The 15,506-nt window shown below is 39.7% G+C and overlaps 1 protein-coding gene and 1 pseudogene across 1 annotated transcript in view; both read right to left on the bottom strand.

Annotated features, from left to right (window-relative positions):
• Abcb5 (ATP binding cassette subfamily B member 5) overlaps positions 1-15,506 on the bottom strand; it is a 68,635-nt gene that overhangs the window by 35,157 nt on the left and 17,972 nt on the right. Inside the window, exons 9-14 of the mRNA XM_076920914.1 lie at positions 13,797-13,967; positions 10,792-10,953; positions 6,360-6,500; positions 2,700-2,843; positions 1,236-1,340; positions 1,022-1,099 (exon numbers count right to left, since the gene is read on the bottom strand). Of these exons, the coding sequence (XP_076777029.1) occupies positions 1,022-1,099; positions 1,236-1,340; positions 2,700-2,843; positions 6,360-6,500; positions 10,792-10,953; positions 13,797-13,967 (801 nt within the window). The remainder of the gene's footprint in view (positions 1-1,021; positions 1,100-1,235; positions 1,341-2,699; positions 2,844-6,359; positions 6,501-10,791; positions 10,954-13,796; positions 13,968-15,506) is intronic.
• LOC143436671 (large ribosomal subunit protein uL6 pseudogene) lies at positions 12,143-12,730 on the bottom strand (annotated as a pseudogene).

The following is a 15,506-nucleotide window of genomic DNA, read 5'->3' as shown; positions in this document are numbered from 1 at the left end:
CTGGCAGCTGTGTGCTGCAGAACAAGGGCCATGGAATTCATTGCTTGGCAGCCCCAAGATGGTTAAGAAGATATAAAAACTGATGGTGACAACTCCAATGGAACGACAGTAATTCCATTTCTGAAAAGCAATTGCCAGGCAGGACACTTCCCCACCAGCTCTGCTGACAGAAGGTGAAGCAAGGCTTCAATGATTATGGGCTCTCAGGGGGAACCCCTTCCACTTCAGATGGCAGACTTGTCCTGGCGGGAAATTAGAACTTGATCCACTTAATACAGCTATTTCCAAGAGTCATCTTGGAAATCTGCAGCAGTGTGACCTACCAGGCACACAAATGCTATCTGAATAGACAACTTTCTACCCAACAGCTGAGAGCCTGAATGTGGAGAGAAAAACCTTCTCTGGCCCATGGATAAGACCTTAGGACATCAGTGAGTCCTGCAATGGTATTCTAAGGTGCCAGAGTTCACGTCTCTCCTTTTCAGTTTTAACATGTGGTCTTTCTTTCTCATCCCCTGACATAATGTTGTGCATCAAAGGGAAGCTCAATGAATGAATATGAGTAGGCCTGAAATCTTTTATTTTCAAGCCTCATAATATGGATGTGTTTTGTTTTCTGGATTTTTAAATTTTAATTGGTGTATGTGTGTGTATGTACATGGGTACGTACATGCAATTCTCTCAGCAACCAGAGATGGTCACATTCTCTAGAGTCAGAATTATAGGTTGTTGTGAGCCTCCTGATGTGGATTCTGGGAACTGAACTCAGGTTTACTAGAAGAGCAATGTGCATTCTTAATTGCTGAATCGTTTCTCCAGACCCAGGATTATGCTTTTATTAGAAGAATATACTCACAAGAATTCTAATGGTAGATTTTTGCTGCCTAGGACAGTAACAAAAAGTGTGCTTTTCAATGATCTGACATAAAGACCATGTCCAGAAATGAGAAAGAATTAAAGGTTAGAATGTTTGACAACAAATGTAAATTAAAAGAGGAAAAATCCTACTCCATTCACTGACCTGATAGAGCATGGCTCTGAATGCTGAGTGTCTTAATCTCATGGCTAAATTTTCCTCTGCTCTGCCATAAAACAGCCCCTAGGAAACAAACAAAAAGCTCTGTTTATTCTTAGCTCTCTTTGTAATGTTCGGTCTTTATGTTTTTAACTGAAACAGAGAAGATAATGTAAACAGGTGATCCTGCCCAGGACTGATAAACTAATTAAAACTTTACCTGCATCAAGTAGGTGACAAGAGCCACTATGCCCAAGACGACTAGCATCATGGAGTAGAGTTCTACGTCCTGCTTTAATGTAGCTTTATTTTTATCTTCGAACATCTGAGAAGGAATAGAGTTTCCTTCAGAAGCTTGGAGGAAAGTGTAAACAGAAAACAAAACCAACCTTGCTTAGAACATCTATATACACCAGGATTTTCTACAGACATTGCAATGTAAGAAAAAAGCTATGCATTTCTGGGCAAAAAATAAAAAAAAAAAAATCAACCAACCAACCAACCAACAACAACAACAACTAAGCAAACAAAAACCCATAAAGCCAAAAAAAGCCAAACTAAAAAAAAAAAAAAAAAAAAAACCCAAAAACAAAACCAAAAACCCCATTTTTAATACACATGATAAAATCAACTTCCTTTTAATTTTCCTGCATTTGCTTGGTAAATATATCACACAAATGAGTCTTGCATCATAGTTTGTTTTCCTTTTTATTATTATTTGAATTTTCATTCCCTCCCTCCCTTTCTTCCTCTCTCCCTTTTTTCTTTGTACGTGTATTGTATGAATTGGGATATTTGTGTATAGGTCAGAGGTCAACTCTGGTAATGGCTTCTTTCCTGCCTTCCACCTTGTTGAGGCAGAGGACATCCTGTTTCTGATTAACTGCATAGTCTAGTTTGCCATCCATATATGTCTTGTCTCTGTTTCCCATCTTGCCATAGAGTACAGATGTACATTACCACATTTGGCTTTTTATGTGCATTCTGGGGATCAAACTCAGGTTGTCAAACTTGTGTGGCAAGCACTTTTACCCACTGAGACAGCTTTTTGACCTTATAGCATTTTTTTCAATTAGATCTTTTAAATTTAAATTATTATTTCTAATAACTTCTAATAACTCACATTTCTTAATATTTTTCTAAAGTGAGACATTTGTATATGCCCCCTAGAAGTTGTTCACAAAGCTAGCCATTAGACCCACACATTGGCATGGAATACAGCTGTGCACAGGGGTGCTGAAGTCAGTGTTGGTCTAGTAAGATTTTGAACTAGTCAACTCTTCAAGGGCTCTGGCACAATCCCAAACTTGTATTCCCTCTCCTGGAGCTGGCTGGTAATAAAAGTCTGTCATTGTTTGGACAGGTTGGGAAGAGTGAAGTTGTATCTGTCTCTTTTATTGCTTCAGTGCTTAGGAATGCTGATATAACACTAGAGTCAGAATTAAAAAAACAAAGCAATTTCTTTACAGATCACCCAGCCAACAAGATCCAGCTGAACATTATATAACAGACATGGTTCATATCCTAGGCACCGGAGCTACCTTTCCTACCAGGGACTCTGCCCTGGGGTTGACCCACTCAAATTTCTGGTTCCCATGTTGCTGATCAACACACTACTGCTTTGTGCTCTCATAGTATGCTTAATTTAAGTTATTAAAAGCATAAACAAGTGAGTTTTACTTACAGTGACTAATTTTCCAAAGATGATGGAAAATGCTGGATGAACAGATCCATTTAAAGCAGAAGCCAGTGTTCCCAGAACCACAAAGGGCCATTCAGACTTGCTTAATTTAAATAGTTTTAACAATGAAACTCCAGGAAGACTTGTCTATAAATAAAACAACATCAGTCTGAAGGCATCAGGGAACCCAGAGAAGTGAGGCAGGACACACAGAAGCACACTGGAACCTATCAAATATAATGAAGGGCAGCATACGATTGTATTTTTCTTAGAAACATTTACCACTGTTAATTGCTAATGATGAGTCTCAAACATTAAAGAATCTTACATTAGTTTTTGGAATCTTACATAGCTATACTAAGAAAACCAGGATTTGATTCCCAGCACCTACATGGAAGCTCATAACCTGTAATTCCAGTCCCAGGGCATCTGATGCCCTCCTCTGACTTCTCAGGCATTGTACACATGTGATGCACAAACAAGAAAAAAAAAAACAGTCGTACACATAAAAAATAAAATAAAAAAATTTAAAAAGAAAGCACACAGTAGGTCACTTGTTCAGGTAGCTAAGATCACATGAAATAATAAATTTAATTTTTCTTACTCTTGTCAGATTGAATATTATGTTCTAGGCAAGGATATGGTTTAGGCAGGAAGTCAGCAGAGAAAGTGCAGGAGGTTAATGCTTTACTAGATTTTTAGCCTTGGAAGTGTCCCAGTTTGGTTGTGTGTGGTATGGTGTGAAGGCACACATCCTGTAAGGGGCACAGGCAATGTGCTCACAGACCACAGGGATGGTGTTTCATGTAGTACAGGTGAAACAACCAGGAACACTGCTATGTTCACAGAGTGTTTGATATTGAGTTAATGTTTAGCCGTCGTACATTCAGAAACATTTTACTGTTGTCAGTTGTTTTACTTTTGTGATCTAGTTGTGATGTCCTCATATGCAGTTGTGAGTCACAGTTTTAAAAGATGTGTGTGTCTGTGTGTTTGTTTTATCCCTATGGATTTAAAAAGCCCAGATTTTTTTAAAACAAGGAATACTGCTTAAATAGTGTTAACAAGACAGAAACGAATAACATAAAATAAGAAAAAATAAAAATGAAAAATCTCTGTAAAATCATGGGCAATGTCATGAGACCTAATACATTACAGATTAAGGAATATTTAAAGATAATCTAATGTAAACATACAAAACAGGCATTTTCTATTGCGGCACAAACCAATCCGACGAAGTTAAAAATCTCCTAAAGAATTTAAATTTTCATGTGATTATTTTAGAAGTTTATTAAGATATGATTTGCACAGAGCCAATTGCATATACATGAGTAATTTCGGAGTTTGGAAGCTAGTTATTCATGAGACTACTAACATAGTACCATAGCCAATATAATTGCTTCCCCAGAAGGTTCCTCCTGCCTTTTACAAGCCCTTCCTCTCCAGCCTCTCAGCTGCCAGACCAGCCCCTTCAACCTGTGTCCACCCCTGAAACTCACATTATGTTTCTGTCTCTTTATTTTTTCCTCTTTTTCTTACTTTGTTGGATGCTGCTATTTTTTTTTTTTTTAATGCTTTGGGAGTTTTTAATACAGCCTGATTCAAGTGCCACAGCAGATATGCAGTTTATGAATACTTTCAGTTTATTCTGTTGCTTACATCTGTTTTATAAATGTCAGTGTTCTTCACTCTGATAATGTCTGATTTGTTATTATTTTTTATCAGTATATTTTTTGGTATTATAGCTAGAAAATCATAAGGTCACAAAGATTTTTCTACTAGGTATTCTCACTCAAATTCAATGCTTTTATAGCACATGCCACTGGGTAACGTTTAGGTCAGAGGACAACTTGTAGGAGTCTATCCTATTCTACCACATGGGCGTAGGCATTAAACTCAGATTACCAGAAATCCCCCCCAACTCATCATCTCAGTCCTTTCGTGTTTTGTTTCTCAATGCTAGATGTCATAAATTTTACTCTCTTGGTTACTTGAAGTCACAAAATTCCTATGATACACATTGCTGACATCTATAGTCATCGACAATTGACAGTGTTGGATAGGGTAGCAGAACACCTGGGGTACACAATCCAGAGCTCAGGCAGATAACTGACAAAGCACAAATACTAAGCATCACACAGGGGTCAGGAATGTGGAGCTTTGGAGAAGGAGAGCTCTGGGACTCAGGAAGGGGTACAGGGAAGATGGTGGATGGTGCTGATGCCAAGGCATGCTGGGTTTTGATGGTTTGTTTGTTTGTTTGTTTTGTCAACTTGACGCTAACCAGAGCCTTTAGGGAAGAAAGATCTGCCATTGAGAAAATGCCTCAACATGGCCTGTAGGCAAGTCTGTGGGAACATTTTTTTGATTAATGATTCATGGGGGCAGTCCCAGATCCTGTGGGCAGTGCCACTCCTGGGCAGGAGGTTATGTAGAAAACGAAACTGAAACTGAATGAACCACAGGGAGCAAGTTGGTGAGCAACCTCCATGGCCTCTGCTTCAGTTCCTGCCTCGAGGCTCCTGCTCCCTTCATGATGGACTACAATTGTATGATGAAATAAACCCTTTTCCTCCCCAAGTTGCTTTTGAGTATGGTACTTATCATGGCAATAACCTGATGAGGGAAGGTGCTGACAGCATTCAGTTGTGGGTCTAGAGCCCAACGAGGGTTAGAGAAAGGAGTGTCATTGTGACACAGAAATGAGACAGGGTAGAATGGTGTGACTGAAGAGAGTACTGAAGAGTGTCAGGGGCAAGGAGGGATAAAGCAGGGTGACCTCTGTACTGGCAGCAGAGAAGAGCATGCTTGGGGACAAGTTCATGGGAGCAGAGGATACTGGAGGCCTGAACTGTGCAGGTGGCTTGTCTGCATCCAGGCTGTTGCAGCAGGAGTGGCAGGTGAGACATTGAAATGAACTTGACCCCTCTCCATATGCAGGGAAAGCAGGTAGTATATAAATGACCAACAGGATCATGATACTATGGCCTGGAGTTTAAGAATCTTTAGTTGGTTGTGACTCCTAGGCTCACCTCTATTCTTAGAAGTGCCTTTTTCTTCTTTAATAGTTGCCTTTGATTTCTATGACTATTCACTTGTTTGTCCAGTTCTTTGTTTAAGACACTTGAAAGTCCCATTGGATCCCCTTCAGACTCAGATCCACAACATCCTAACCCAAATTAAGCTGATGCTGGCCCTGGGGTGGCCGGAGTGGCCGGGGTGGCCGGGGTGGCCGGGGTGGCCGGGGTGGCCGGGGTGGCCGGGGTGGCCGGGGTGGCTGGGGTGGCCGGGGTGGCCGGGGTGGCTGGGGTGGCTGGGGTGGCCGGGGTGGCTGGGGTGGCCGGGGTGGCTGGGGTGGCTGGGGTGGCTGGGGTGGCTGGGGTGGCTGGGGTGGTACTTCAAGCTGGTGTTTTAACTCAGAGTTTTCCTTGTAGGAAGAAACAGCATGTTTTCATGAAAATTTTTTTCCTCCCCAACAAGGATCTTTTTGACATAAATGCAGTCCATTAGATGCCCCTCTTAGTGTCACAGGGAAGCGAGAGTAAATGCTTTCTGAACTTAGTGGCACTGTACTATTTTACTGTATGTCAATTCTAAATTTTATAAGGATCAATTGGACTTTGGAGAACACGTATGCAAGCATATTGGTAGGTGACCCATTACCTTTTGATGGTGTACAGCTTCCTCAAGTTGGTCAGTGCAGGGGGACTTGACACTATTCACATTGCACAGAGAACCATAGCTGGTGTTTCCTGCGGTGGAACCCGTCCTTGACTCCATTTGTTCATCCGCCTTTTTAATATCCTTCAATGAAGAATATACATGCTGTCATAATGATGCTGTAAATGAAGAATGGATATGCTGATTCCTTAAAAATACAAAGGCAGGGATAGGGAAACTGCCTAGGATAGCCCAGCTGCTAAAGTGCTTGCCCAGTAACCACAAGGACCCAAGTTTGGTTCCTAGGACTGAAGTTAAAAAAAAAAAAAGGTGGGCATGGGAAAGAAGAGAAAGGGGTGCTGCAGTATGGTTGGGAAATGGGGTCAGGGAGCAGCTGAAAGGTGAGGGTGAGGATGTAGACAGATAGATAGAGGTAGATTGATTCTTTTGGTTTGCTGGCTACCAAGTTTAGCATACTTGGTGAGATATAGTTAAAGACTCTTACATTAAAAAAACAAGTATACAAGGTGGATGGTGCTTTCATACACACATAGGCATACACACATGAATGTACATCCAACACACACATATACACACATTTGGGTGCACACATGCATACCCATGCACTCATGCATGCACACACACAGGCAATCATGTGTGTATACACACAGAACACACTCACATATATTCATACTCACGTATGCACGTACACACACATGCACTCATGTACACATACACAGATACATTCACACACTCACACACATGCATGCATGCACTCATACATGCACACGCACAAAGGGAAAGAATACAAAGGTATTTTATTGTGTCACTTTAAAGCTGATGTGTGTGTGTAGCCAGGACCTAAGACAGAACTTAGGAAACAGTAATACTTCCCTGGCCAGTAGCCATAGCCCAGTCCAGACTGAGATTTCAAAGCAAATTGGTGTTTTTTGGTGCTCCATGAGAATAAAGTATTAAAATATAGATTACTGTTAAATTCTAAGCTAAACTGCATTGTACCTAGCTTTTTCCCCTCTCTTTCTTTCTTTCTTTCTTTCTTTCTTTCTTTCTTTCTTTCTTTCTTTCTTTCTTTCTCTCTCTCTCTCTCTCTCTCTCTCTCTCTCTTTCTTTCTTTCTTTCTTTCTTTTTTGTAATTCAGAAAGATGAGGGCAATTTGTAGTGAGACACCTAGACAGTATTTTTCCATTGATCCAGGAGTGAGAGAGTAGATTTGTGATTTTACCAGATGTCCCTTCTAGTGCAGGGAGCTTGCACAAGACGATGGGAGGCCAGCCAGGGTAGCAGCTGAGAGAAGGGCAGATGGGCAAGGAGCATGTGCACAAGGACCACATTCCAGGGATGCTCAGATTTGTCAACAATCTGAAGAACAGCTAATGAGTCACTAAGGTACAGTGAATTTTAACCAGGCTGACCTGCCATTATTATTCATAATCAGACACCCCTATGCTATCATCTTTCTTTCTGTTATTCTTCTTCCAAGGAAGAAATCTTCTCTCTCTCTCTCTCTCTCTCTCTCTCTCTCTCTCTCTCTCTCTCTCTGTCTCATGCCTAGTACCATGAAGATCATGACAGGGCATCAGATTCCATGGAACTGGAGAGGTTTTTATTGTTTTTTTTTTGTTTTGAGACAGGGTGTCTCTGTGTAGTCCTGCCTCTGCTGGAGCTCCCTATGTATATCAGGGTGGCCTACAACCCACAAATCTACATGCCTCTGCCTCCCAAGAGCTGTGATTAAAGGTATGTGACACCACCGCCTGGTGAAATTAGGGTTATGGATTGTTATCAACTAAGGTGAGTCCTGGGAGCTGAACCTTGGTCCTTTGCAGGAACAACTAGTGTTTCTATCCATTAAGCTATCTCTCCAACTCCTCTGTACTTGATTTTATTTCATATCCACTAACAGAAAAGTAATTCCAAATACTTATAAGAATCAGCTCATTTAGTACTTAATTAATTTATTACTTAATAATTAATTAACTGATTACGGCATTTCTCCTCATGTTAGGGATTAGAAAATAGAAGCACAGATAATTTAAGATGCTTATTCCAGGCCCTAAAAGTATGACCTTACAGAGTCAGCTAGCAGTGACAGGAGCTCATTGCTCAGCTACTGTGCTGTGCTGTTACTCAAGCCTCTCTCTCTCTCTCTCTCTCTCTCTCTCTCTCTCTCTCTGTGGCATATGTGGTATATATGCATGTGTGAATGATGTATGTGTGTGTTGTGTGTATATGTGTGTGTATATAGGTGATGTGTATGTGGTACGTTTGTGTATGGTATATGTGTGTGGGGTGTGTATGTGTGTGTATATAGGTGGTTGGTGTGTATGTGGTATGTATGTGTGTGTGATGTGTGTATATGTGGTGTATATGTGTGTGTATGTATGGTATATGTGTGTATGGTGTGTATGTGCTTATGTATGTGGTGTGTGTATACCTGTGTGCTTGTAAATGTGGAGGTCCAAGGTTGACACTGAGAGTCTTTTTTGGTCATTCTCTACTTTATTCATTGAGGCAGGGTCTCTCAGTTGAACCCAGAGAGCACTGATGGTTAGTCTAGTTGGCAGTATGTATTGGAGATTCTGTCTCTTCTGAAATTATAGGGGTCCCCTACACTGGTGGGAATCTGGAATTATAGCCCTCCACTGATTACAATCTGGAATTACAGGGGTCCGTCACACTGGAAAGGATCTGAAATTATAGGTATCTGACACACTAGTGGGGCTGTGGAATTACGGAGGGGCCACCACACTGGTAGGGATCTGGAATCTGGTTCTCATCCTTGCAAGGTTCCTCTCTCCACAGCACCTAGTCACTTGTTCCCAGATTTTCTGAGCAGTGTTAGCTTTGACGTTGTAATGGTCATGGATTTTCAGAATGACTAATTTTGACACTACAGTCAGTAGTGGCAAATAAATGCATCCAGAATTTGAAAAAAGAATCACTTGTTCATGTGTGTTCATTCATCGTTAAGAATACAATATATGCTCTGTGTGAACTGGCACAGTTTTGGTTATCTGAGAACACTAATCTACTTCAAAGAAGTTGTTAAAATATTTTACATATCCATAATACAAAGGTATTATTTCTGATTTTCTTACATTGTGAAACCTTTTAACTAAAGGCCTAGTTATGGACTTTCAGTTTAATTATAATGAAAAACTAAAGGTGTGTTATTCCAAAGAATACCTAATGGTTCTTAGAAATGGTTCTTAGAAATCTCAACAAGTGGCTGGGGGCAGGGTAGAAGCAGAGCCAGCAATGATGCATGCCTTTAATCCTAGCACTTGGCAAGAGGCAGATGGATCTCTGAGTTCAAGGCCAGCCTAGTTTTCAGAATGAGTTACAGGACAGCCAGGGCTACACAGAGAAACCCTGTCTTGAAAGGAAAAGAAAAGAAACGAGAAAAAGAAAAAAAATTAAAAAAGACTCAAAAAGTGAGAAATTTGACCTCAAATATGTCCTTTTCTTACTAGTTTTATTGGTTTGGGAATACTGAATTGTGTTACCTCATAAGCTGATTTCTCTAAGGCAGGGATTTTAACCTATGGGACATGACCCCTTTGGGGGTTCCAAACCAGATAGCCTGTGTATCAGATGTTTACATTATAATTTATAACACTAGAAAATTTCAGTTATGAAGTAACATGAAATATCTTTTTTGTGTGTGTGTATGTATGTGAGGGGTGTTACCAAACATGAGGAACTGTATTAACAGTATTCCCAGCCTCCTGAGTTCTGGGATTATAGGCCTGAGTCACCATACTCTATTTAAGAGTATATTTCAAATGTCTGTTTTTTTTTTTTTTTTTTTTTTTTCAGAGCTGAGGACCGAACCCAGGGCCTTGCGCTTGCTAGGCAAGCGCTCTACCACTGTCTGGTTTTTTTATTTTTTATATTTTTTTAATTTTTTATTACTTTAGGTTAAGCTAAATAACCCTTCCCTTAGTAAAGTGGACAAAGTTAGAATTTACAGTTTTATTATAAACTTGGTGAGGAGATGGAGACTCATAGCTTTCTCTACTTCCTAATTTGTAAAACAATAATCTTGACATTAAAGATAGAACCAGACAGTTGAAGTAAAATAAACGGAAAAAAACTAAAGTTATTTACTGACATAAGAGCCTTTAGGAAGAAATCGGTTCTCTAGAATAAGAGAAGGAAGCAGGAGTAGAATAAAGGAGATGGCAAGAGTTAATTTCCGTCTTCTACTCATGTGCCTTGAGGAAAGAGTTGTGTAAAATCCGGCAGAGTGGATCTCAGCACAAGCATGTATATGAGTCCTGAAAAATGAGGGCTGCCAACTTTATCCTGCCCCTTTGACTACCCAGTGTGAGCTCTGTATCCCACTTATGAGGATGCAAATGTATGGAGCAGAGTTTGAAGAAACATATGCACATAACAACCCGTAGGCTACCTGTGCCATGGCGAGGGAGTAGTACAGCCCCTGTTTTGCCATTAGTTCGGCGTGGGTCCCTTTCTCCACCACCACACCTTCCTTCATCGTCACAATCAGGTCTGCCCCACGAATAGTGGAGAGTCGGTGTGCAACCACTATTGTAGTTCGGCCTTTGCTTGCCTACGGAACAAGAGACATGGAGAGTAAACAGAAGAGTGTTAGAGATAACCTCTGCAGTAGTCAGGGCAACTTATTTTCACAATTATTTTCCAAAATTATATCACCCTGGGATATAAAATATCAGAGTAATTAGCAGATGAGAAGAGATAGGAGAAATTAGAATATAAAAAGGTAGTATGTTCCAAACGGTGGTTTTAAAACCATAACCATAGTTAGTATCTTAGCTCTAGAAAGAAACCTAGCAAGAGTTTTTGAGCTATCTAACCATAAGAGCAAAAGAGATCTAATATTTAAACTCATTGTCACCTCTCAAATGAGAATGTTCTTTAACAAGTTATGTGCAGACTCAAGGTTAAATATGTTTTAATTTGACGTACATCAATCATCAGTACATAGATGGATACACATAAGGGCATTGATAGATACCTTTCAAACTAGATCTATCCAGCTCACATATGTCATTACAGCATTTAGAAGCTAATATTTGCCTTGTTTTGTGACTCTACTGCACACCCACCAAAAGGACCATCTTATTCCCAGTAACGTGTTTGTGTGTATGTGTGTGTGTGTGTGTGTGTGTGTGTGTTTATATAAATGGAATCTGCAGTCTATACCCTGATTGTCCAGGTATTTGTGGCTTTGAGTTTAACCATTTTGTTTCCTATAACTACAAAATATTTTACTTTATAGATATAATTTATCCATTCTATTACTAATTGGGCCTGAATTATCTTTAGTATTTTTGTTTTGTTTTTGTTTGTTTTCTATAATATATAGGTTCTTTCATTGTTTATTTAGTGAACAAATTTATATGTATATCTATCATTTGTACACCTCAAAAGGGGCTGCTAACACATAGGGTGTCCCAGTCTATAGAGGCCCAAAGAGCAGGACAATTCAGGTAGCATTCTATTTACACCAACAATGGTACATCCCCCTTTGCCTGATAGATGGGTGTTATTAAATTGAAACTTTTATTTACATTTTCCTGAGGAATAATGAAGGTGTATAACTTTTCACCTGGTTAATGAAAATGTGAAACTTTTTTTTTTTATGTGAATGGCCCAGATCTTTTGCCCATTTTCAAGTGGGAGCCATCTTTCCTTTGCTATTTTTTTCAATATATAAGTCCTTTATTGCCCTCAAAGAGCCCAAATTGTACTTGTGATCAGGATCTTGTTTCTGGAGCTAGGAAACTGAGGCCTCACTTGTCAGCCAGCTGCACGGTTCCCTTCTCAGACACATACATGCCATCCAAAAACTTTTTGATATCTTTGTTTTTAACTGTTGTAGCTTGCTGAATCAGAGCCGCTGAATTTGAAACAAGTTCAATATCATTTCCTTCAAGGATTAATTCATCCTTCTGGGCTTGGGAAACAGAACAAGCAACACCGTTCCTCATCCAAACCCTGCAGATGTATTTTTTCCCCCAAGAAATTTTGGATTTCAACCAAAGACCCATTCTCCTGAATGACGACGTTGATGGGGAAGTGAGCACACACAGACCTCATCTTGTAACGGAAGCCCAGTGTAACACCCTCGATCATGTTCTGAACATGACTGCAGATGGTTCTGACTGTGGCCAGTTCCTTTCTGTTACCCCACCATTTGTCGACCCAGAGCCCTTTCTTTCCAAGAAGGCTCAGTTCTACATTGATGTGACTGAAGTCCCTCCGCGGAGTTCCCCTGGGGCCCTTCACAATGACTGTGCGCCCTTCAGAGTGATGTTGACATTTTCTGGAATGTCGACAGTCTGATTGTTGAGAATGGTCTTCATTCTCGAAGTAGATGGGGCTTTCCTTTGCTAATTATTAGGAGATGTTTACAGAGCCTAGTGTGGGGACTTCATGAGAAGCTGTTCTTCCATGTATGTGGTTATCTTCTCACTCTCTGCTGTTTTCCAATGAATAGAAACTTCAAAATTTAATGATGCTCAGTTTAGTGACTCATCAGAATATGCTAAAATAATCTGTGAATGTCATACATGTGCATATATATTTAGACACACATACCACACACACACACACACACACACACACACACACACACACACAGACACACACACACACATGTCTTCTGTGTGTCTGCTCACATTATAATGTGTACATGGAGGTTAGAAGGCAACTTCCTGGGATCAAACTCAGATCATCAGTCTTGGGAGCTTGGCCTTTACTAACAGCTATCTCACTGGCTCCATATTCCCACATTTGCTAGGAATGTATACACATATATAGATTGTATACATACATACATACATATACACAGACTCACATATGATTGTATGTATATATGTGTGTGTGTATGTGCATATATATTTTATATCAGCCAACACATCTAGGAAAGCAGTAATATAATAATTTGGTTTAGCAGTTAGAAATGAAGTGTGCCATTCAGAAGAGAGGCTAAGTCACTGAGTAATGTCTAAGTCATTCAAACATCTCTCACATTCATGATAGTGGTCAGTGCTATTTGAGAAAGATAACTGGAAGTCAAGGCTTCTCTATCTGAAGTGAAATTGTGTTAATGCGTATATACTTGGGAGGAGAGAAGAATCCTATTAGTGTGAATGGAGGAAGCAAAAGATGCCCGCTGCTATTTCTCTGATTAGGGTGTTGTTGCTATGGGCAGATGAGACCTGCTGGAATGGATGGGTGTACAGATCGATGGCTTACATATGTGGTGTGTGTGTGCCAACTATAGATTTATTTTTTCAAGTAACATCCAGGATCCACACCAGAGGAACTCTGGAAACTACTATCTGGTATCCAAAGAATCTCAAATCTGTACTTTTTTGTACTTAAAGACAACAGTGAGCCAGGTCTCAAGTGATTCTGCCCACTTACCTTCTCCAGAGCAGTTTGAACAAGTGATTCACTCTCTGTGTCAAGGGCAGATGTAGCCTCATCTAAGATCAGAATTTTGGGGTTTCGAACTAGCGCTCGAGCAATGGCGATTCTCTGTTTCTGGCCTCCACTCATTTGAGCTCCTTTTTCCCCTACTAGTGTATTAAATCTCTATGAGATACAGTGTGGAAAAAGCACAAACATAGAAAGGTGGTTAAATGATTAGAGGAGGAAATGGCAGGCATAATACCAGCTTAGTGATTGCTTTATCATGGCCATTCAGAGTCTTTGATTTGATCATTATAAAAACAAACATCTCTGAGGAAAAGTCCTAGAAAAGAGAATGAGGAAAGGTGACTTAGGACCAAACCAGATGAACAGAAAGAAAGATTCGTAGAAAAGTTCTTAACTGGAGTAAGTTTTCAAATCTCTTTTAGATGACCTCAGAATATGTTAAAAAAAAAAAATCTGAAGCATTTATTGTAAGAGTGTTTGTTGGTAGTTTGATATGTTACTTATACTTTTTCTTTGGAGACTCTGAAAAATAGTAAGACAAAAATGAATTACACTTTGCAGGGTGTGGTGATGCCCACCTGTAAGCTGAAGAAACACAGGCAGGATGGCCAGGAGTTCAAGGCCATCCTCAACTACACATTGAGGATGTGTATCACAAAGTCAACCTGGCCTACAGGAGACTCTGCCTAAAAACAAACCCAAAAGACTAGGTGTGGTAGTGCAAAGCTTTACTCCCACCAATCAGGAGGCAGAAGCACATAGGTTTCTATGAGTTCAGGCCAGTATGGTCTACGTCCAGAGTTCAAGGACAGGCAGGGCTCTGTAGAGAGACACTGTCTCAAAAACAGAAAACAAACACAAAAAACTAAAACAGACAACCAAACTTATCACAACTTCTTTTTTAAAAAGAAGTTTTTTTTTTTTTCTAAAACATTTTTCCATCTTGTGAAACATTTAGGGCCCTCTCTATTCATTTATTTCTTGATAAACACATTTTTAACAAATTGAATATTATTATATTATACTTGAATATTGTATTATATTATATATTATGTTACCTGTGACCTGTATTAGTCATATTCTATTGGGTTATGGTACACAGATCATCAAGAATATAAGTTGGTATATTCTTTCTAAACCTAACATTCCTAGAGACTTATTTTTTCCCCTATTTTTAAAAAGGTCACTCTTGGGACTAGAGTGATGGCTCAGTGGTTGAGAACATGGCTGCTTCTGTAGAGGGTCCACATTTGGTTCCTAGAATCCACTTGTTGCTCACAATCACCTGTAACTCCAGTTCTAAAGAATCTGATGCCCTCTCCTGACCTCCACGGTCACTGCACACATGTAGTGCACAGACAAACATGCAGGCAAACACTCATATACATCAAAAAAATATCTTAGAAAGGTTGAAATTTAAAAAAAAAAAACAGTCTTATTGTAGAATAGTTATGCATAGTAATTGGATGTATTTTTTTTTTTTTTTTGATATAACCCTGTTATTTTTTGGCAAATAAATTAGCACTACTATGACCTACAAAATTTTCTCAGGGTCCTTTTCAGTCTGAAACTCATCTTGCTTCAAAATAACTACATTTGATTTTGATTACAGTGCAAATTTACCTATTATGTTTGTTTAAGACAGCTTCTCATGCAGCTCAGGATGTCTCAGATTTGCCATGTAACCCAGAATGA

The sequence above is a fragment of the Arvicanthis niloticus genome, chromosome 23, assembly GCF_011762505.2.
Source record: "Arvicanthis niloticus isolate mArvNil1 chromosome 23, mArvNil1.pat.X, whole genome shotgun sequence".
Taxonomy (NCBI): domain Eukaryota; kingdom Metazoa; phylum Chordata; class Mammalia; order Rodentia; family Muridae; genus Arvicanthis; species Arvicanthis niloticus.
Note: the sequence above shows the minus strand (reverse complement) of the source record. Positions and strands in the feature narration are given on the sequence as shown.